General features: G+C 43.1%; 1 protein-coding gene across 3 annotated transcripts in view; it reads right to left on the bottom strand.

Annotated features, from left to right (window-relative positions):
• Positions 1–23,246, bottom strand: part of DIAPH3 (diaphanous related formin 3) — a 613,925-nt gene extending 590,679 nt beyond the window's left edge. For 2 of the 3 annotated variants that reach the window (XM_075852309.1, XM_075852310.1), the window contains exon 1: positions 22,853–23,245. In XM_075852309.1, coding sequence (XP_075708424.1) covers positions 22,853–22,963 — 111 coding nt within the window. In that variant the 5' untranslated portion in view covers positions 22,964–23,245. Of the gene's footprint in view, positions 1–22,852 lie in introns of all 3 variants that reach the window. The other variant, XM_075852308.1, reaches the window with a different exon arrangement.
• Positions 23,247–23,554: the final 308 nt, after the last annotated feature.

The following is a 23,554-nucleotide window of genomic DNA, read 5'->3' on the forward strand; positions in this document are numbered from 1 at the left end:
ATACTCCTTGCAGCGCTGGAACAACACTTCCCTCTCCTTCCTATTGTACAGCCTTGTAGAGTGCCGATTGTGTCTTGGGATTTTGCTTTGATTAAAAATTATTAGGGTATGTTCACATGCTAGACTAAAAAACGGAGCGGTTTTCAGGCAAAAACAGCTCCAGATTTTCAGAGGTTTTTGTAACAACTTGCGTTTTTCACGGCGTCTTTTACGGCCATTATTGGAGCTGTTTTTCAATGGAGTCAATGAAAAATGGCTCCAAAAACTTCCCAATTAGTGTTCTGCGCTTCTTTTTCGCGGGTGTCTTTTTACATGCCATATTTTGACAGCGATGCGTAAAATGACACCTGGTGGGAACAGAACACCGTAAAACCCATTGCAGACAATGGGCAGATGTTTGTAGGCGTACTGGAGCAGTTTTTTCAGGCGTAATTCGAGGTGTAAAACGCCCAAATTACGTCTGAAACCACTGCGTGTGAACATCCCCTAAAAAAGGACAAGCATGGTGTGAAAATACATTGAACCAAAACCAATGTCTTAACTAGTGAGGCTGGGTTCACACGACCTATTTTCAGACGTAAACGAGGCGTATTATGCCTCGTTTTACGCCTGAAAATAGGGCTACGATACGTCGGCAAACATCTGCCCATTCATCTGAATGGGTTTGCCGACGTACTGTGCAGACAACCTGTCAACCAGCCTCGTCAAAAGAAGTGCAGGACACTTCTTTCAGACGTAATTTGAGCCGTACTTCATTGAACTCCATGAAGCACAGCTCAAAATTTACGGCTGTCAGAGAAGCCTCGCAAAATGCGAGGAGGAGCATTTACGTCTGAAACGAGGCAGCTGTTTTCTCCTGAAAACAGGCTGTCTTTTCAGACGTAAAAGCCTGCTATCGTGTGCACATACCCTGAAGGTGCTAGAAAAGCAAGCCACTAAATGACTACCTCACAAATCCACAGAATTTAATTACGGTGTTTGTAAAGCTACACTGTTCAGCCATAACATTAAAAACCAATTGCCTAGTATTGTGTAAGTCCCTCTTGTGCCACCAAAACCGTTCCAGGACTCCACAAGACTGCTGAAGATGTCCTGTGGTATCTGGCACCAAGACGTTAGTAGCAGATCCTTCAAGACCTGTAAGTTGCGAGGTGGGGCCTCCATGGATCAGACTAACTTTTCCAGCAAATCCCACAAATGTTCAATGACATTGAGATCTAGGGACTTTCGAAGTCAAGTCAACGCCTTTAACTTTTTATCATGTTCTTCAAACCATTTCTGAATAATTTTTGTAGTGTGGCAGGACGCATTATCCTGCTGGAAGAGGCCATTGCCATTAGGGTATAGTGTTCGCATTAAAGAGGCTCTGTCACCACATTATAAGTGCCATATTTCCTACATAATGTGATCGGCAAAAATTTGAGAAAAAAAAGGAGTCAAAAGCGCCACAAGTAATATGAATAAATACAAAACAGCCCACACAATGAAGCCTGGTGTAGGGGCGCCACTACACCAGGCTTCATTGTGTGGGCTGTTTGACCGTCTCTCTTTCCATGGGTAAGCTTGCATTAACATCTGCTATTTTTTGCAGATCTTTACTTAACAGAACCATTATAAAACATTCCGGGATATTTCTCCCTTTTGTATTCATTTCAATTTGAAGAGCCTTTTTTCGGATAATGCATCATTCTAGTGTCTCTTGCACTATTTGATACCAGTGCCATTAGGACCGTTTTTGTTACTTTATGTCCTAAATTATTTTGACACAAACACTATTGTACATCACATATAAGACACCATTACGATGCATCTTCGATATTGGTCCCTTTTGACTATCTAGGGCAGGAGTCTCAAGTACGCGGCCCGCGGGCCGCATGCGGCCCCTGGGGCTGTCATCTGCGGCCCGCGGGACACAGAGCCGCTAGCATCGGCTCGAGACTCTGGAATTCCCTGACATCGCTGTCCACATATGAACAGCGATGTCTGGGGCTTCCCCAGAGCCGGAGTCCAGAGCAGAGCGCTGGTGTCTGCTCTGCTCCGCGACACTGTGGAATTCCCTGACATCGCTGCCCATATATGGACAGTGTGTCAGTGTCTTGCCCAGAGCGGAGCAGAGCACTGGTGTCGGCTCTGCTCCGGGACTCTGTGGAATTCCCTGACATCGCTGCCCATATATGGACAGTGTGTCAGGGTCTTCCCCAGAGCGGAGTCCCGGGCAGAGCGCTATTATCGGCTCTGCTCCGGGACTCTGGGGAAGCCTCTGACATCGCTGTCCATACATCGACAATGATGTCAGGGGCTTCCCCAGAGCAGGAGTCCCAGTGATGTCAGGAGCACAGCTGGAGTCCCAGGAAGAGCCTACTAGCGCTCTGCCTGGGACTCCAGCTCTGGGCAAGCCCCTGACATCACTGGGGCAGCCTCCACAGAGGGCACTGGGGCAGCCTCCACAGAGGGCACTGGGGCGTCATCTACAAGTGGGTGTGTGACAGTATCTGAAGAGGACACTGGCATTATCTAGGGGTGTGTTGCCTTATCTACAGAGGGCACTGTGGCCTTATCTACAGAGGGCACTGTGGCCTTATCTACAGAGGGCACTGTGGCCTTATCTACAGAGGGCACTGTGGCCTTATCTACAGAGGGCACTGTGGCCTTATCTACAGAGGGCACTGTGGCCTTATCTAGGGGTGTGTTGCATTATCCACAGAGGGCACTGCGGCAGCATCCACAGAGGGCACTGCGGCAGCATCCACAGAGGGCACTGCGGCAGCATCCACAGAGGGCACTGCGGCAGCATCCACAGAGGGCACTGCGGCAGCATCCACAGAGGGCACTGCGGCAGCATCCACAGAGGGCACTGCGGCAGCATCCACAGAGGGCACTGCGGCAGCATCCACAGAGGGCACTGCGGCAGCATCCACAGAGGGCACTGCGGCAGCATCCACAGAGGGCACTGCGGCAGCATCCACAGAGGGCACTGCGGCACTATCTAAAAAGGGGCTGCCCAATCTTGACATGTGTGCTAACTGAGCCAGCGGACTGCATTTATGCGACACTTAAACTGGAAAGCTGGATTGTTGAAATAAGCACGTGGAGAAATATCTCAAATTTTAAACCTAGCGCTATTATTATAGTAATGTAGTGTTATTATTCTAGTAATATAGTGTTATAGTAGTTCAAATAACGAATTGATTAATAATAATTTTGTATTGTATCAAATTTGAAAGTAATGCGGCCCGTCAACTTCCCATTTTTTCTATATGCGGCCCACTTACCCGGCCGAGTTTGAGACCCCTGATCTAGGGCATATATGTTCTGTTGTATTTTCAATGTAAGATACTCGTGGTAATATATTGTTCTATACTACCCACACTAGGTATTTTAGATCCTTATACTTAATTTTTTTTAATCTGTGTCATGTGATATTGTATGTTAAATCTAAATAAAGTTTTGTATTTATTCATATTACTTGTGGCGCTTTTGACTCCTTTTTTCTCAAATTTTTGCTTATGCTATATTGGAGTTATGCTACATTATAACAGTACACTGGGAGGTGCCTTGACACGGTCGGTGGTACCGAACTTGTGATTTGACCTGCGAGTACGTATTTATAAAATGTGATTGGCGCTGTAATATAGGTAACAGCAGTGGTTTTTATTTAGAAAAATTATAAATTTTGACCAAGTTATGACCTATTTTAGATTTATGCGAATGACTTTCTTGGGCAGTTTGTAGCTTTTGACCAAGTGGGCGTTGTAAAGAGAAGTGTATGACGCTGACCAGTCAGCGTCATACACTTCTCTCCATTCATGTACTCAGCACATAGTGGTCTTGCGAGATCACAATATGCTGTCACTTACTCACACATTAAAGAGACTCTGTCACCACATTATAAGTGGCCTATCTCCTACATAAGGAGATGGGCGCCATAATGTAGGTGACAGCGGTGCTTTTTATTTAGAACTATTTATTTTCACCACATTAGGAGCGATTTTAGCTTTATGCTAATTAGCTTCTTCATGCCCAAGTGGGCGTGTTTTTACTTTAGACCAAGTGGGCGTTGTACAGAGGAGTGTATGACGCTGACCAATCAGCGTCATGCACTTCTCTCCATTCATTTAGACAGCGCATAGTGACACTGCGTTGTTCACTATGTGCTGTCTTATACTGATATATTAACGTTACTTAAGTGTTTAGACAGGGACTAGTCATTCCTTCCAGCCAGGACGGGATGTCTATTCACAATCCCTGCACTTCGTTAACGTTTGTTTGGTACTTACAGCAGAGCAAAGCGTAATCTCACGAGATCTCGCTGTAAATGACAGATTACAGCGAGATTACGCTTTGCTCTGCTGTAAGTAGCAAACAAACGTTAACGAAGTGCAGAGATTGTGAATAGACATCCTGTCCTGTCTGGAAGGAATGTCTAGTCACGGTCTTAACACTTCAGTAACGTTAATATGTCAGTATAAGACAGCACATCGTGAATAATGCAGTATCACTACGCGCTGTCTAAATGAATGGAGAGAAGTGCATGACGCTGATTGGTCACCGTCATACACTCCTCTGTACAACGCCCACTTGGGCATTAAGAAGCTAATTAGCATAAAGCTAAAATCGCTCCTAATGTGGTGAAAATAAATAGTTGTTCTAAATAAAAAGCACTGCTGTCACCTACATTACAGCGCCCATCTCCTTATGTAGGAGATTGTCACCACATTATAAGTGCCCTGAGTCTCTTTAACGTTACTGAAGTGTCTTGAGAGTGAAGAGACATCGCTTCCACCCAGGACGCGTTGTCTATTCACAATCCCGACACTTCGGTAACGTTTTCAGTTGGGTAGTGAGCACCACACAGAGATAGACTTATTGATGGAGTTCTCAGTTCCTGTTTTTATTAGCATTCATATTTTCAGTAATTTGTGCTACAGTAGCTCTTCTGTAGGAACAATGCGCATGCGCATCAATGAGCCGCGGGTACCCATGACTCTGCAGCCAGTTAACCGGCTGTTTTTCCTTGGACCACTTTTAGCTGTTACTAACCATTGCATACCAGAAACACCCCAAAAGAATTGCCATTTTGGAGATGCTCTGTCATCTCGCCATCTCAATTTGGCCCTTGTCAAAGTCACTCGGATCCTCAGGCTGGGTTCACAAAACCTATTTTCAGACGTAAACGAGGCGTATTGTGCCTCGTTTTACGTCTGAAAATACGGCTCCAATACGTCGGCAAACATCTGCCCATTCATCTGAATGGGTTTGCCGACGTACTGTGCCTACGACCTGTCATTTACGCGTCGTCGTTTGACAGCTGTCAAACGACAACGCGTAAAATGACTGCCTCGTCAAAGAAGTGCAGGACACTTCTTTGAAACGTAATTTGAGCCGTTTTTCATTGAATTCAATGAAGAACAGCTCAAGATTACGGGCGTCAATGACGCCTCGCAAAATGCGAGGAGGAGCATTTACGTCTGAAACGACGGAGCCGTTTTCTTCTGAAACCAGTCTGTAATTTCAGACGTAAAAGCCAGTTATCGTGTGCACATATCCTTATCCTTGCCCATTTATCCTGCTTCCAACTTCAAGAACGGACTGTTCACTTGCTGCCTTATACATCCCACCCGTGAACAGGTGGCATTGCAATGAAATAATCAATGTTGTTCACTTCTCCAGTCAGTGGTTTTAATGTTTTTGGCTGAACAGTATATAGGTGCAGAATAACTTTTATTAATGCTGTCCTTATCATTTTGAGAAAACATTGGTTGGAAAAGATGGCGGTGGAGGGGGTAGAGTATGTGGGAATTAATCCCTTCATTGAAGCTTTAATACAATAAATGAACAGGCAGCGGCACATACAATTCTCAAGCAGTGTCTTAAGTTGACCAAGTAAACAGTAGATTACCCACTGCTTATCTATTTCACACAGCCCTGCATAGACATTTGTTACTAAACGCTATAAGAAACCTTATTAAAGATAATTACATTTAAGTGAGACGCCGCAATTGCCACACAGCAGTATTCCATAGGCATAAACAAGTTATAAGAGGTGTTAATTTGTAATAAACATAAAAAAGCAATTTTAAATTCAATTTATTTAGCAATGAATAAAGATAATTCTATCTGAGTACAATTTTTTACCTCCAAATAAGATATATGGCGACCTTGCAGTCTAAGAAATTGCTTTATGCGGTACTGCATGCTCCATAATACAGGTTCTCAGTCCAGTCTGGACATGGCCTGATCTATACATTATAGAGGGGTTAATATTTTATCCATGCGTTTTACATAGATCAATAGAATGTCAGTGTTTCCAAATAGGGAACCAAGACAAATGTTTTATATTGAATTTCACAGACATCCGTGAGAATGCAAGCAGGGACACCATCAGGAATTTCAGGGCCCCATACAGCCAAGGTGTCTGGGGCACCCTCCATTACCGAGGGTTGGGCACGGAGAGTGGTGCGCTTGTACGTTAATGGATTTTGGTACTGATATCAGTTACAGTGAATGAAAACATGGGTCAGGCTAGGGTTGCACGATGCACAGAAACTTCGATACGTTTTACGGTTTCGATACTGTGCACCCTCAAACAGTTCAATACCGTTATTTCATGTATTTCAATACGAAGCGGTGCCGCCGCACAGCTTAGCATTGTTACACATGAATGTAGTTAGAGCGGGGCTGTGGCTATGTAATAGTCATTGACCCCGCTCCTGAGTCCTCACAAGTGTGTGCGTGATGTGATGCGGCCGGCGCTGCACTAATGATTGCCGGCACTGAAGACAGAACATGACGGGCACACTGCAAAACATCCCCATGTTCTGTCTTCGGTGCCTGCGCCGCTGCTCATTAGTGCAGCGCCGGCCGCATCACCTCAGGCTGACCGCACGCGCACTTGTCAGGAGCAGGGCAATGGCTGTATTACACAGCCACAGCCCCGCTCTAACGGCGGAGATCAGAGAAATCTCTCATCTCCGTCATTATTCCCCTGAATGCTGCGATCAAAGCGGACCGCAGCATTCAAGGAGTAAATAAGAGGGATGTCCTTTGGATCTTGTCACAGGTAATCCCTGTGATGCGATCAAGGGACATACCATATATGGGCAGATAGCCCAGGGTCCATTGAAGGGCCCCAGGGCTGTCTAACCATATTTCCTGTTAGGACATCCCTAAGTATGCCCTAACTGCCTGTGTACTATCAGTACACAGGCTAATGTACTGTAATATAGATATATGCCAGTACATGAAAGTTTAAAAAGAAGTTAAAAAAATAAAGTAATGTTAAACAAAAAAAAAAAAAAAAAAAACATTTGTTTACAATAAACATTAAAATAAGTCTCAATACATAAGATACACACATTCAGTATAGTCGCGACCATAATAAATTTATAGCGTCATTTATAATGTTTACGCTGTTATATCATGAAAACTGCTTTCTTTCACTTATTAATGTGAGGCATGAGGCGTTAAGAATTTTGAACCTCCATGTACCTCACATTAATAGTAATTAACCCCATCGTGGACATCACACATTAACCCAATGTTGTCCATTATGACAGAGGAACATGGTGGGGTTAATTACTATTAATGTGAGGCACATGGAGAGTCAACATTCATAATACCACGCGCCTCACATCAGAAAATGGAAGAACTTTTTTTTTTTTATTGTTGGCAAAAGCATTGTTTTGGTATAGAGTATCGCAATAATACACGAAGTATCGGTATGGAAGTCCAAATTCTGGTATCGTGACAACCCTAGGTCAGGCACAAGACCGGTTAAAGCCCTGGATTTTGTTCAATTCAGCCTAAACATATCCCACTGTATGGCATAGAGCGGGATATGTCAGCCGGGGAATGGCCCTGGGGATACTCCTAAATTCACTGACCATAAGTTGACGGTGATGTTAGTAGCATTCCCAGGGCTGGAGTCCCCAGGCAGAGCTTCTACTAGAGCTCTGCCCAGGGACTCTGGAACTGTTCCTGATGTCCACATATGGACAGTGATGTAAGGAGCTTCCCCAGGGCCGAAGTCCAAGGGCAGAGCGATTGCGATGCTCTGCCTGGGGCCTCCAGGACTGGGAAGCTCCTGACATTACTGTCCATATAATGTCAGGAACGGTATAAGTTTTGTTTTTTTGCGGGATCTAGGGATGGAATAGCAGAGCCTACTACGCTATTCCATCCTTCAAAAAAAAGGATGGAACCGAAAATAGGAGAGTTTTAGCCATGTGCCAATTTAAAAGCAAATTCTTCTTCGATTACTCTTGCAACCTACATGTATTTGGTCTTGGAGCCGTAATCAGAAAACAGGGAAGGATAACTAGGAGAACCACAAGATCCAGGCGACAAATCCAAAGGGAAAGACGAGCGTAATCCAGAAAAAAAACAAGCCAAGGTCAGGAGTCAAAATAGCAATATAAAAACAGAAAATTAGAGAATGAACCTTGATCTAAAGGCAAGGCATCAACATGACTGGCGGATAGGAGGAGGAGGAAGCCGCAACATCACTGGAGCCGCAACCATTCATCCGGCACTTGACGCTGCGATTTCTTCCAGTAATGCGGGGAGCCACAGATGTAGTTGAAGTTCATCACATTGTGGCGATCCGGCCATCAATCCTACACTAATATAGCGGAACTATAGGTAGGATGCTAGAGAAATATTAGGACTACAACAGGGTATCTAACTGGTTAATGTCAGAAAAGATTGTTTACTAGTCAGGGGCTCCACACATGTAAAACTTTTTCCTGTTCCAGAGATTGGCACAGGATGAGGAACTTCATTCATAAACATTCTTTGACACATAGCTTCTGCAAGGAGAGAGATGTGCAGAACCTATGAAGAGCTAAGGATCTCTGTAGAATCTGTTCATCCGGATATCAGACAAAGCAGATGAATCAGATTTTACATGCATGTGAATAGGAAAACTCCATCAACATTTATTATATAGCAAATAAAGGAGAAATCAAACTGGTAGCGAGAAACTCACAGACAGTAGGTGAGGAAAGCAAACAAATAATGACCAAATGTCCATTCTCACACTGCTGTTAAGGTGCAGTAAGAACCGCATTGAAAAAACGCATCCAAAAAACCCATGTGACCCTTGTTTTTTTTTTTACAGCAACCACATCAAAAAACTTACCAAATTGCTATAAAAATGAAAGCATTTTTCGATGCAGTTCTAGCCGCACCGCAAAGTTTGAATGAACCCTTATACTTCTTTAACTCCTTAATGACCGCCCGTCTTTTGACGGCAGGCGGTGCAGTTCCCCAGCCTACGACGACATCTCGTGTAAGCGCTCATCCTCTAAGCAGGAGCTGTAACAAACAGCTTCTGATCTCAGAGGAGCCTCCTAAACACAGCTGGGATTGGAAAACATTAGGACCCCAGCTGTTTAACCCTTTGATTGCCGTGGTCCATGACCGCGGCATGATCAAAGGGAATTCCCCTCTTTGATCGCATCACCGGGGTTCCGGTGATGCGATCAAACCCTCTGCAGTCAGCCCTGGGGACCTACAAAGGACCCTAGGGCTGTCTGTTCCATTTGCCTGCTGTTCGGGCACACTACGGGGAGGGGGGGGGGATACTATTTCTCTCTCATAAAACAAGGCCTCACACAGCTACGTCAACGAAAAAGTAAAAAAAAGTTATGGCTGCTGAAAGGCAAAAACAGAAAACTTTAGCTGGTCATTGACCCCTTCTCGACGTCCGCCGTATATATACGGCGCTTTCGGGAAGGTGTTCGCGCAAACCGCAGTACAGTTACGTCACAGTGATGGTGCAGGCTCAGAAGCAGAGCCGGCACCATAACCGCGGGGTGACCGCTGTATTATACAGCTGGCACCCTCCTGTAACTGCCAGGACCGGAGCTATTCTCCGATCCGGCTTATTAACCCCTCAAATGCTGTGCTCAATAGAGCGCAGCATCTGATGGGTTTTAACTCGACCGGCAACCCAGCGACGCAATCGCTGGGTTCCTATGGCAATCGGAGGCCAAATAATGGCGTCCGAGTCTGCCCCTTACGGCAGCCTGCGGCGTGTCCTCATACAATTGCGGTCAGTGAATAACTGACAGCGCTAATACACTGCAATACGTATGTAGTGAAGTATTAGAGTAGCGATCGGCGCATCAGGCTCTCAAGTCCCCTAGTGGGACAAGTCTAAAAAGTAAAAAAAAGTTAATAAAAATGTTGTAAAACAATAAAAACACACAAGTTTCAAGTAAAAAAAAAAAAAAGCTAAGCTGCCTTTAAAGTCTTTTATTATGGGAAAAACCGTAAAAAAATTTTTTTAAAAACTACACATAATTGGTATCGCCGCTTCCGTAACGACCCAAACTACAAAACTATTATGTAATTTATCCCGCACGGTGAACACCGTAAAACAAAACATGAAAAACAAAAAACGCCAGAATCTGTGTTTTTAGGTCACATCTCCTTCCAAAAAAATGCTATAAAAAGTTATCAAAAAGTCACATTTACTGCTGAATAATACCAATAAAAACAATCCGTCCGGCAAAAAATAATCCCCGACACAGCTTTGTCCACGCAAAAATAAAAAAGTTATGGGTCTTAGAATATGGTGACAGAAAACAAATGATGTTATAAAAAAAAAAATTATTTTATTGTGCAAAAGCTGCAATACATTAAAAAAAAAAACTATATAAGTTTGGTATCGCCGTAATCGTATCGACCCGCAGAATAAAGTTAACATGTAATTTATGGCGCACTGTGGATGCTGAAAAAAAAAAAAAAACTATTCCAAAGTTGCTTGTTTATGCTAATTTCCATTACCAAAAAATGAAATAAAAAGTGATCAAAAAGTCGTATGTGTTCTAAAATGGTACAAATAAAATCTACAGCCCGTCTCGCAAAATACAAGCCTGCACACCGCTCAATCAACTGAAAAATAAAAAAAAGTTATGGCACTAGTAAAGCGGTGATAAAAAAAAAAAATATCTCAATGCGCAGGCCGGAGGGGAACATTCCTTCAGTTTCAGGGCCCTTGTATTTAGGAACTAGGAAAGGGAAGGGACACAGCACATCCGCTGGAAGCGAGGACGCCCGTATTTTACCAGCGCAAAACTTTCCTAGCAAAATTTCCCAAACTACTGAGGAGAAAATGTCCCCAAAAGGTGCAGAGCGTTACAAAAGGGGATAAGAAAGAAAACTGGTGATCAGTGCGCCAATGGCCTGTGCATAACGGATTGTTTCACAGCAGCGTAACACACATTTATGGATATTTGTATTATTTACCCCATTATTCTACCCTGATGTACTCCGCACAGATTACATATGCCCCCACATTATAAACTGAAATACCAGCAAAACTCAAACAAAACTGCCAAGCAAAATCTGCGCTCAAAATGGCGGACTCTCCCCTCTTACCCCTACAGTGTGCCCAAACAGCAATTTATGTCCACAAGTAAGGAATTACCATTCCCAGGAGAACCCGCTTAACAATTTATGGGGTAAGATTCTCCAGGAGCACAACATATTGTGCGGTGAATGGGCAGTTCAGTGAAAACATTGCACTTTTCACTTTGCACAATCCACTGCGTATTCATTTCTGAAAAACACCTGTGGAGTCTAAATTCTCACTACACCCCTTGATAAATGCCTTTAGGGGTGTCGTTTCTAAAACGGGATCACTTGTTTGGTACATCAGGGGTTTTGCAAATGCAACATGGCGTCCGCAAACCATTCCAGCAAAATCTACGCTCCAAAAGATAAATACCGCTCCTTTTCTTCTGAATGCTCCCATATATGTAAACAGCCATTTCTAACAACATATGGGGTTTTACTGTACTCGGGAGAAATTGCTTTACAAATGTTCGGGTGCTTTTTTTTTTCTCTATTCCTTGTCAAAATGAAAAATGTTGATCTAAAACTACATCTTATTGGGAAAAAATTTAATTTTTCATTTTCATGGCTTAATTCTCATTAATTCAGCAAAAAACCTTTGGGATCAAAATTTTCACTATACCCCTAGATGATTCCTCAGGGGGTGCAGTTTCCCAAATGGTGTCACTTTTGGGGTGTTTCTACTGTACTAGTACTACAGGGGCTCAGCAAATGTGACATGGCGCCCAGAAACCATTCCAAAATCCAAATGGTGCGCCCTCCATACTGAGCCCTACCGTGTGCCAAACAGCCGTTTATGACCACATATGGGGTATTGTTTTACTCGGGAGAAATTGCTTTACAAATGTTGCAGTGCTTTTTCTCCTTTAGTCGTTGTGGAAATGAAAAAAAGAAATAGATAAACGTACATTTTATTAGAAAAAAATTTAGATTTTCATTTTTAGGGCCTACTTCCATTAAGTTCTGTATAACACCTGTGGGGTCAAAATGCTCACTGTACCCCTAGATAATTTCCCCAAGGGGTGTAGTTTCCAAATTTGGGTCACTTGTTGGGGTTTCCACTGTTTTGTCCCCTCAGGGGGCTTTGCAAATGCGACATGGCCACTGCAAACCATTCCTGCTAAATTTGAGCTCCAAGAGCCAAATGGTGCTCTTTTCCTTCTAAGCCCTGCCGTGTGTCCAAACAGCCGTTCATGACCACATGTGGGGTATTGTTTTACTCGGGAGAAATTGCTCTACAAATGTTGTTGTGCTTTTTCTACTTGAGTCCTTTTGGAAATGAAAAAAAATTAGCTAAACTTACATTTTATTTGAGAATAAATGTCGATTTTCATGGACTAGTTCCAAAAATTTTTGCAAAAAAACTGGCGGGTCAAAATGCTTGCTACACCACTAAATAAATATCCTGAGTGGTGTAGTTTCCCAAATGGGGTGACTTTTGGGAGGTTTCCACTGTTTTAGTACCATAAGACCTCTTCAAAGCTGACATGGTGCCTATAATACATTCTAATAAAAAGGAGGCCCAAAATCCACTAGGTGCTCCTTTGTTCTAAGGCCGGTGCTTCAGTCCAGTAGCGCACTAGGGCCACATGTGGGATATTTCCTAAAACTGCAGAACCTGGGCAATAAATATTGTGTTGCATTTCTCTGGTAAAACCTTATGTTGTACAAAACAAATGGATTAAAAATGAATTTCTGGAAAAAAAAAAAAAAAATGAACTTTGTAAATTTCCCCTCTACTTTGGTTTAATTCCTGCGAAAGGTCTAAAGCGTTAAGAAACTTTCTAAATGCTGTTTTGAATACTTTGAGGGGTGCAGTTTTTTAAATCGGGTGACTTATTGGGGGTTTCTAATATATAAGGCCCTCAAAGTCACTTCGGAACTGAACTGGTCCCTGTAAAAATAGCCTTTTGAAATTTTCTTGAAAATGTGAGAAATTGCTGCTAAAGTTCTAAGCCTTGTAACCTCCTAGAAAAATAAAAGGATGTCCAAAAAACGATGCCATATGGGGGATGTTAATTATCAACAATTTTGTGTGGTATAACTGCCTGTCTTACAAGCAGATACATGCAAATTTTTCGCAAAATTTTGGTTTTTTTCCTAATTAAATACTTAATGTATCGAGCAAATTTTTCCAGTAACAAAGTCCAATGTGTCACGAGAAAACAATCTCAGAATCGCTTGGATAGGTGAAAGAATTCCAGAGTTATTACCACATAAAGTGACACGTCAGATTTGAAAAATGAGGCTCTGTCAGGAAGGTCAAAAGTGGTCAAAAAGGCAAGGGGTTAAGGTCTTTTCAGGCCCTGTCACTAAGGGGTTAAGTATTTTGTTTAGCCAGAACATTAACCCCTTAGTGACCAGCCCATTTTAGGCCCTAATGACCAAGCTATTTTATTCGTTTTTCTATAGTCGCATTCAAAGAGCTATAACTTTTATATTTTTTCGTCTACATAGCTGTATGAGGACTTGTTTCTTGCGGGATTAGTTGTACTTTTTACTAGCACCATTTTTGGGTACATATTTTTTTAACTTTTATTAACTTTTTTTGGGGGGGGATTATAAAAAAAAAAAACTGAAATTCCGCCATTATTCTATGTGTTTTTAAATTGACGCCGTTCACTGTGCGACGTAAATAACATGTTACCTTTATTCTATGGGTCGGTACGATTACGGCGATACCACATACGTAGAGGTTTTTTATGTTTTACGACTTTTGCACAATAAAAACACTTCAGAACAAAAATTATTTGTTTTTGCATCGTTGCTTTCCAAGAGCCGTTACTTTTTTATTTTTCCATCAATGTAGTGATTTTTTTGGGCTTGTTTTCTGCGGGACAAGACGTAGTTTTGATTGGTACTGTTTTGGGGTGCATGGGACTTATTGATTCATTTTTATTATGACTTTTTTGGGGGGCAATGGAAAAAAATAACAATTTCGCCATTGCTTTTTGCGGGTTTTTTTTACGGTGTTCACCTTGCGGTTTAAATTACATATTAACTTTATTAATGGAGTCATTACGGTCGCGGCGATACCATATATGTGTACTTTTATTTCTTTTTTTACACTTTTACTAAATAAAACCACTTTTTATGGAAAAAAATTGATTTTTTTACTGTAACTTTTATTATTAATCTTTATTTCACATTTATTATTTATTTCACTAGTCCCACTAGGGGACTTTACTGTGCGATCTTCAGATCGCTGCTGTAATGCTTTGGTATACTTCGTATACCAGAGCATTATTGCCTGTCAGTGTAAATCTGACAGGCAATCTGTTAGGACGTGCCTCCGGCGCGTCCTAACAGGCATACGTCCAGGGCAGAACTGGGAGCTTTTATCAAGCCCCCGGCTGCCATGACACCCCATCGGAGACCCGCGATTGCATTCGCGGGCCGCTGATGGATGACAGAGGGAGCTCACTCCCTCTGTAAACAAAGTTAAATGCCGCGGTCGCTATTGACGGCGGCATTTAACGGGTTAAACGGCCGCGATCGAAGTAAACTTCGATCGCGGGCGTTGGAGCAGGAGCTCAGCTGTCATCAGACAGCTGAGCCCCGGCTCCAGCCTGCACGGGAGACCCGTGCAGGACTTAGACTAGGCTCACGTGAAAAGGCGTCAGTCTAGCCTAAGGCCCCTTAGTGACCAACGTAAAAAGGCGTATTGGTGGTCACTAAGGGGTTAAAACCACTGACAGGAAGTGAATAACATTGATTCTCTCATCTCATTACCATTGCACCTGTCCATGGCGCAAGTTCAGCCAAAGCTCATTGATGCACCTGGGGCTGCCAAAGAAATGGCTAAAAAATGGCTATGATAGAAAGGTGTCAGAACACACAATGCCTGTGCTGACCCATCCACCGTTTAAACCGGCTACAATTGGTATGTGACTGACAGAACCAGTCCATGGAGCAATGGAAAAAATTGTGGCCTGGTCTGATGAATCGCATTTTCGTTAACGTCATGTGGATGGTTGGGTGCATGTATGTCACTTACCTGGGGAAGAGATAGCACCAAGATGCACTATGGGAAGGCGGAAAACCAGCAGAGGCAATGCGATGCTCTGGGCAATGTTCTGCGGGGCAATCTTGGGTCCTGGCATTTACGTGGATGTTAGGGACACGTATCATGGTAAAGGTATTCCTTTCAGCAGGGTAAGACGCCCTGCCTTGAGGAAAAAAGTTGTTCAAGAATGGTTTATGGAACATAAGGGTGTTTACTTGGTCTCCGAGTTCCTCAGATTTCAATTCAATCGAGCATCTGTCTAATGTGCTGGAAAAACCAAGTCCAATCCATAAATGCCCCATCTCGCAAGTTAAAGATCTAAAAAGATCTGCTGCTTACGTCTTAGTGCCAGTTACCAGAGGACATCTTCAGAGGTCTTGTCGAATCCATGCCTTGATGGGTCAGAGCAGTTTTGGTGGCACAAGGTGGACAAAATTAGGCAGGTGGTTTTAATGTTACGGCGAACCAGTGTACAACACACAATCTATTGCTATCCCAAGGCACTCATACCCAAACCAAGCATGGAACTACAGCTCATCAATTAAACTTCATAGCCTTTATATGAAGCCAAAGCCTATGAACACACGCCTGAAGCACCGAAACCGCCTGCTGACAAAAACGGAAAACTTACATCTGTTTAGAAAGAGACAGCACAAACACAACTTTAAAGTAGAGCAAAGGCTGCAATGTAAACAAAACTGCTTGTACTAGTTTTAATAATTAAGCTTATTGCACAATGTTAATTTTATCCTTTGGAGAAGTTCGTCATTAAAAGGAATATTTCTGCTTAAGAAGGATTATTCATTTAATATGGTGCTCAAAACTAGGCTAGTTTTCTAATTAAGGAGGCGGCAAAGCCCATAGATGCTTAATGCCACCAGTCAAGTTATCATGCCAAAAGATTAAGAGAATTCCCTCAAGCCCAATTTTATGCCTTAATTCCGCGAGAGTTCTGTAATCATTACGCGGGTGACTATGTGCTTAGGTCATACTGCCGATCGTTTAAAGTGTATAGAGAAAAAAGTAAATCATCCATTTTTCCACAACTAAATAATTGATACATTCCTATACAGTATGGATAAAATGTTTAAAAAGACAAACACGTGACAGTGCCCCTGAATCCTTGTATACCCACTCTCTGGTGCAGTTCAAACCTCATGAATGATTCAGGAAGTACTGAAGCTTTTCTAATAATGATGACGCTCCGACACGGCCCACGTGACTGAGCTCTTGCTTCACGTGCAGTTCGTGTACATGACCGCAAGGGGCTGTCACATTGCCTATTGCTTGATTCCCGAGCAGAGCATCAGCTAGCGCTTTGCCTGGGACTCTAGCACTGCTCCCGACGTCCATATTTGGTCAATTCAGGGGTTTGCTATGCTGGAGTCCCGGAGCAGAGAATCAGCTGATGCTCTGCCTGGCGACTCCACAACTTCTGCCCACGTCATTGTCACTGTCCATATATGGACAGAGACGTCGGCAGCAGTACTGGAGTCCCCGAGCACAGCATCAGCAACATTAGTATTGCAGTAGATCATGCAAGCGATCCAACGATCGCTACTTCAAGTCCCCTAGGGGATTAATAAAATTTTAAAAAATAAATAAAAGATTTTTATTGTTCCAAAAAAACATAAAATTTAAAGTTCAAAAAACTCCCCCTTTCCCCATTTTTACCCTAAAGCAATGTTGAAAAAAAGTTAACAAATGGTATTGCCACGTCCGTAAAAGTCAAAACTATGACAACATAGCGTATCTTAACCCACTCGTGAATGACGCAACATATACACACACACACACATCTCATGCAAATTGCTATTTTTTGGTCACCTTAACTCTCAAAAAAAAAAGGAAATAAAAAAGCGATCAAAAAGTCACATGTACCCCAAAATGTTATCGGTGAAAACTACAGCTCGCCCCGCAAAATTTAATCCCTCACACCTCTAAATAGATGGAAAAATAAAAACGTTATGGCGCTCAAAAAATAAAACTCTCCTAAAAAAAATATTCTAAGTGGGAAAACATAAAACAAAACAAATTTGGTATCACCGTAATCATATCAACCTGTAGAAAAAAAGTGAATATGTAGTTTTCACCGCCTGACGAATGCTGTAAAAAATAAATAAATGGGGTAATCGCTGTTATTTGCCCACTTCACTTTTTTTTTTTTAGACTCCAAGTACATTATGCGGTACAGTAAATGGTGCTATGAAAACTACAGACTGTCCCGCAAAAAAACAAGCCTTCATATTGCTGGGTCGACAAAGAAACAGAAAAACTAGGGCTTTTGGAAAGTGGGGAGGAAAAAAAAAAATGAAAAAAAACCTCAAATTGGCCTGGTCTTTAAGGGGTTAAACATTACAAATTAGATAGCTTGTCAGGCATGGACTTGTCTTTTGGGCGTAAAGTCCTTTTGGCAGTTGTCCCTCCCTAACTTCAAAATCCTCTGTTATTCCTCCTATGAGTGCCATTGTGGAGGTGCCTGGAAAAGATGAAAATTCCTTTTACCGGTAATGGATTTTCCGTAAACCTCCAAAACGGCACGGGATTTTCAGTCCCATGTTTTTGAGGTTTTTTTTGGGGCAGCTTATACATAAATATTGGATCATTGAATAGAGGTGCTTTATTTTTACTGGATAAGGTATGGAGGAGCGGCCTTTTATTTCTGTGTCCATGTTGTTTCCTGTCCCCCTATGAGTGCCGTTGTGGAGGTGCCAGGAAAATCCAATTACCAGTAGGGCTGGATTCACACGAGCGTGGCGTTTTTGCGCACGTAAAAACGTGGAGTTTTGCCTGCGCAAAAGGCACTTAACAGCTCCGCGTGGCCTCAGCATATGATGCGCGGCTGCGTGATTTTCGCGCAGCCGCCATCATTATGACACTCCGTTTGGATGTTTGTAAACAGTGAAGCACGTGGTGCTTTTCTGTTTTCATTCATCCTTGACAGCTGTTGCGCGAATCACGTTGTTCGCACAGAAGTGCTTCCGTGCGACATGCATGGTTTTCACGCACCCATTGACTTCAATGGGTGCATGATGCGTGAAAAACGCCCAAAGAACGGACATGTCGTGACTTTTTTTACAGCGGACTCGCGCTGAGTAAAAATCACGGACATGTCTGCAGGGCCCCATAGACTAATAAAGGGCCGTGTGACACGCGTGATTTTCACGCGAGTTGCACGGACGTTTTTCCCGTTCATCTGAATAAAGCCTAAGAGTCATTTTCAGTGTGGCCCTACCATTGGGGTTTGGTCACACAGTGAAGTCAAAAATTAGCGTTTTTTCTTACCATATTTCCTGTTGGTAGGGCATACTTCGGTATGTCCTAACAACTGCCTGTGTACTATCTGTACACAGGCTAATGTACTGTAATATAGATATATTCCAGTACCTTGAAGTTTAAAAATAAAGGAAAAAATAAATAAGTAATGTTAAATAAAAAGCACAGATTTTTAAAATAAACATTAAAATAAGTCTCAATAGATCAAAACCACACACATTTTGTATCGTCGCGACCATAATAACAAATTTATAGCGTCATTTATGATGTTTACGCTGTTCTAAAATGAAAACTGCTTTCTTCCACTTATTAATGTGAGGCATGAGGCGTTATGAATTTTGAACCTCCGTTTGCCTCACATGAATAGTAATTAACCCCATCATGTACCTCACACATTAACCCAATGTTGTCCATTATGACAGAGGGACATGATGGGGTTAATTACTATTAATGTGAGGCACATGGAGAGTCAACATTCATAATACCACGCGCCTCACATCAGAAAACGGAAGACATTTTTTTTTTTTTTATTACTATTGTTGGCAAAGTATCGTTTTGGTATCGAGTATCACAATAATACATGAAGTATCGATATGGAATTCCAAATTCTGAGATCGTGACATCCCTACTATAAGCCATATCAGTGCTTAGACCCTCACCAATCAAAACTTCTGAGACCCCTGCCAATTGCTAAAACAAAGCAGTAGAAGAGCAGAGCTAGTGAGTGCTGAGCCGCTTCGGATAGACTTCTCTGGGAAAGCCGAGCAACTGGTGTACGAGCTCAATAGAAAGTCTGAGGGTATGTTCACACGGCCTATTTTCGACAGTTTTTTGGGTCGTAAACGCCCACAAAAAAATCGGAGGCAGAACGCCTCCAAACATCTGCCCATTGATTTCAATGGGAAAATCGGCTTTCTGTTCGGATGGGCATTTTTTTACGCGGCCGTTTTAAAAAAATGGCCTCAAAAAAGACACTTCTTGGGACGTTTTTGGAGCTGTTTTTCATAGACTATGGAAAAAAACTCCAAAAACAGCCGTAGAAAATCGCGAGTGGCTTAAAAAACTTCTGAAAATCAGGAGCGGTTTTCCCTTGAAAACAGCTCCGTATTTTCAGACGTTTTTTGACTCAGCGTGTGAACATACCCTAAGAGTCCGTAAAACAATTGCTTGACTTTGAGAGAAAAGCCGATGAGAAACAAAGAGCGTTTCCTCTGCCTCTTTGTTTTACAAATCAATGGGGGTCTCAGTGCTCGGACCCAACCGTCTGGCACGTCACCGTAACAGGTCAGAAGTTATCTGAAAGTTTAGTTATCCTTTAAATATATTATGAAGTCTGTTTTAAGTTTTTACCCCTGGCATATGCAGACGTACAGAGTGTGTGTCTGATAAATGGTCATTGCTCAGCGGAAAACGTCTTGTTGCCATGCATCCATTCATGGATAGACGTATGCGCACAATGATGGTGTTTTGTTGCTTCGCAATGCCTGCACCAATGTTCACTGAGAATTAACAGACACATGCACATAAGGATGGCCGCTAAGCAACACCAGTGCGGACGCGCACTGAGAACTTGTACTCAGCGGCTACTATATAGTGAAGCGTGTGGCGTTTTTCTTCCCAGGTTGATACACCCACAACGCACCCAGATCTATTATCAGTATGTTTCATGGAGTAGTCCGGTATAAATCCAGGTGGTGCTGAGGGGGACATTGGACTGTCACATGTATGGAACTAATTCTCAGTGTAATGGGGTTGTTGCTGTATATTGTGCATGGATTTCTGCAAAGCCCATTCAGATGAATGGATAGTCAGATATTTCCGCAACTGATCAGGAGCAAGTGAACATACCATAAAAAATATGGCTCTGAAGAAGTTAGAAAAATAATAGATGTCCCCACTTGATATATATATATATATATATATATATATATATATATATATATATATAGTGTGATCCAATAAGAATGCAGCCTTCTTCTCCTATTCACGTCAGTGGGGCTAGGCTGCAATACTTGTGAATCGCCGCTGGATCTGTGTCGACGATTAACAGTGAGCAAGTGGAAATGAAGGGGAAGTACAAGCGCTGCACCCCCTTCAAAGCAGCTGATCGGTGGGGATCCCGGGAGTCCTGAGGTTAGGCCATGAATTTTTAGGGACTGGAAAGCCCCTTTAATTCCTCTTAGTTCTCAAGATTTCTGCTTGTTGTCATTCAATAGAAACATTCATTGTTTACTTCCAGTGGATATAAATCGGTCCACGTTCATGTGATGGACACAGGTGCACGTCTCGTTACAGAAGGTGTATTAGAGCTATGTCTTGTAACAAGCTATGCGCCCGTGTACTCATCACATGACCAAGGACAGAATTCTATCCACTGGAAGTAAACAATAAATGTTTCTATTGAATGAAAACAAGCAGAGATCTTGAGAACTGTGAGGAATTATTAGAGAAAGTATATTGGCAAACTGTTTATCTTTTAATTATACAATAAAATAATATGAATTTGCTGAAAGTGGACAACCCCTTTTATTCTCGCTTCAAATACCTAAAGTCAGGTAGACAATGGTGAGAGATTTATCAAAAGCACTGAAAAGTAAAAGTGGAGCTGTTGTCCACAGCAACCAATCCACATCAAGCACTGAATTTTTTTTATATAAAATATTTGACTTGTATGTCCATCTCTGCAACCAACATCTTTATGGCACCAATGCAACTTAAATTAAAAAAAGATGAAGCAACTATGAAAATAGCCTTGACCAAAAATATCTGTATTCGGTCTACAGCTCCCATGCAAATCTGTGTGTCTCCAAGGTTACAGATTACAAACAAATAATTTGTAGTTGGATCCTGCAGTCCGTCAGATTTTCTTACATCGCTCCCTTACTTCTTGCTACATTTAGAAAGTTACCAAGAAGTAGGGAACATGGACGTATCACCTCTGTGGCCAGTGACTACCTACAGCGCTTCTCCGGACATCACCTCTGTGGCCAGTGACTACCTGCAGGGCTTCTCCGGACATCACCTCTGTGGCCAGTGACTACCTGCAGGGCTTCTCCGGACATCACCTCTGTGGCCAGTGACTACCTGCAGCGCTTCTCCGGACATCACCTCTGTGGCCAGTGACTACCTGCAGGGCTTCTCCGGACATCACCTCTGTGGCCAGTGACTACCTGCAGCGCTTCTCCGGACATCACGTCTGTGGCCAGTGACTACCTGCAGTGCTTCTCTGGTCCTAGAATCTTTCAACATTGCTGACAACACAACGTACTATACCATATCGCACGTGACAGCGGTTGTCAACAATCTTTAGATGAGGTTGGTGCATCAGGTCAGCGCCATAGGATCACTGGAGTACCAGGGGATTTATAAGCCTGGAAAACACCTTTAGCAGTAGGGAAGGCAGAACAATGATCAGTATATAATAAAGCTCCTATCCCTCTAGTTGGCATTACTAGAAGCTGCTGATTGGAAATCTTGTCAGCAGTCACCTTAGCAACGGCTTCCAAGGAAGACCTGTCAGCAGTTACCTTAGCAACGGCTTCCAAGGAAGACCTGTCAGCAGTTACCTTAGCAACGGCTTCCAAGGAAGACCTGTCAGCAGTTACCTTAGCAACGGCTTCCAAGGAAGACCTGTCAGCAGTCACCTTAGCAACGGCTTCCAAGGAAGACCTGTCAGCAGTCACCTTAGCAACGGCTTCCAAGGAAGACCTGTCAGCAGTCACCTTAGCAACGGCTTCCAAGGAAGACCTGTCAGCAGTCACCTTAGCAATGGCTTCCAAGGAAGACCTGTCAGCAGTCACCTTAGCAACGGTTTCCTGTGAATACACAGAAGTGTACAGTACTTGCACTGCCACAGAAAGCAGCACTCACTTACGGTCAGTCTGTGCCCCTCAATATGTGCCAGCTCTTACAGATCATGGCATACACAATATGATGCCCTCTTGTGCCAGCACACACCCTTGTAATGACAAAAAAAAAAAGCTGGCGTTGCGGATAGGTGTAATGGGCACAGTACATTTCCACACATGGCTCACACTCCAAACATACAAAAGGTCATATTATGGGGTGTAACATGTCCCAAAAAGGTCAAAACATAAGACGGTACTGGCAAGAGTTGTGCACCAGATCACAACTGCCCATAATCCAGTAGAATGTGATAATCTATAGACAGATTCCAGGTCACGTGACCAGCGCCACCCTGATACTTACAAACTTGGAGATCTTCCGGTCTCCCTCTTCTCCCGTCTGATAATCCGGATGCAATGTCCCGGGACCCTGTGCCCCTCGTTTGCGGTTCATTTTGACCCGTGACAGATCCATAAGAAGAAGGGAAGAGAGCAGCTGTCTGTCACGCCCCGGGCGGTAAACTGAAGCTGTCACCTGGCCGCTTTGACAGCGGATTAGGGAGGTGGAATCCGATTAACGCTGGGAAGGTTGGGAGGAGTGCAGTGATCCACTTATGCTGGACTGCGATATCATGTGCTGCCAGGGAGAGGTCACCCAGCCAAGCCAGCGAGTGCCCAGCTCCGAGACGCACGGCGCTGACCCACAGACAAACTCAATGTTCCCGCCAGTTCAACCACGCCCATTCTTTCATGCCCAACCTGTAGGTAAACCGTATTCTCCAGAAGAGAAATCTAGTAACCAATGAACGAGGCGCTTCAGCAGTGACGTCATGTAGTGCCGAGGTCACACAGCAGACATCATTGTAACTGGCAGAGTGTTGCGGAGCTGGCAGGGATTTCTGCATTACTCATCCATAAGAGAAGAGGGAAGTGTGAGATGAGCTGAGCTGGAATGTTAGGAATAGAGCTCCTTACTGCAGTGCGGCCGTGTACGGAGGCAGAGAGGGCTGATGTATCATACTCAACGTGTCAAAGGGTGGACCCTGAAATCGTTGTAAATAAAGTT

The sequence above is a fragment of the Rhinoderma darwinii genome, chromosome 2, assembly GCF_050947455.1.
Source record: "Rhinoderma darwinii isolate aRhiDar2 chromosome 2, aRhiDar2.hap1, whole genome shotgun sequence".
Classification (NCBI taxonomy): domain Eukaryota; kingdom Metazoa; phylum Chordata; class Amphibia; order Anura; family Rhinodermatidae; genus Rhinoderma; species Rhinoderma darwinii.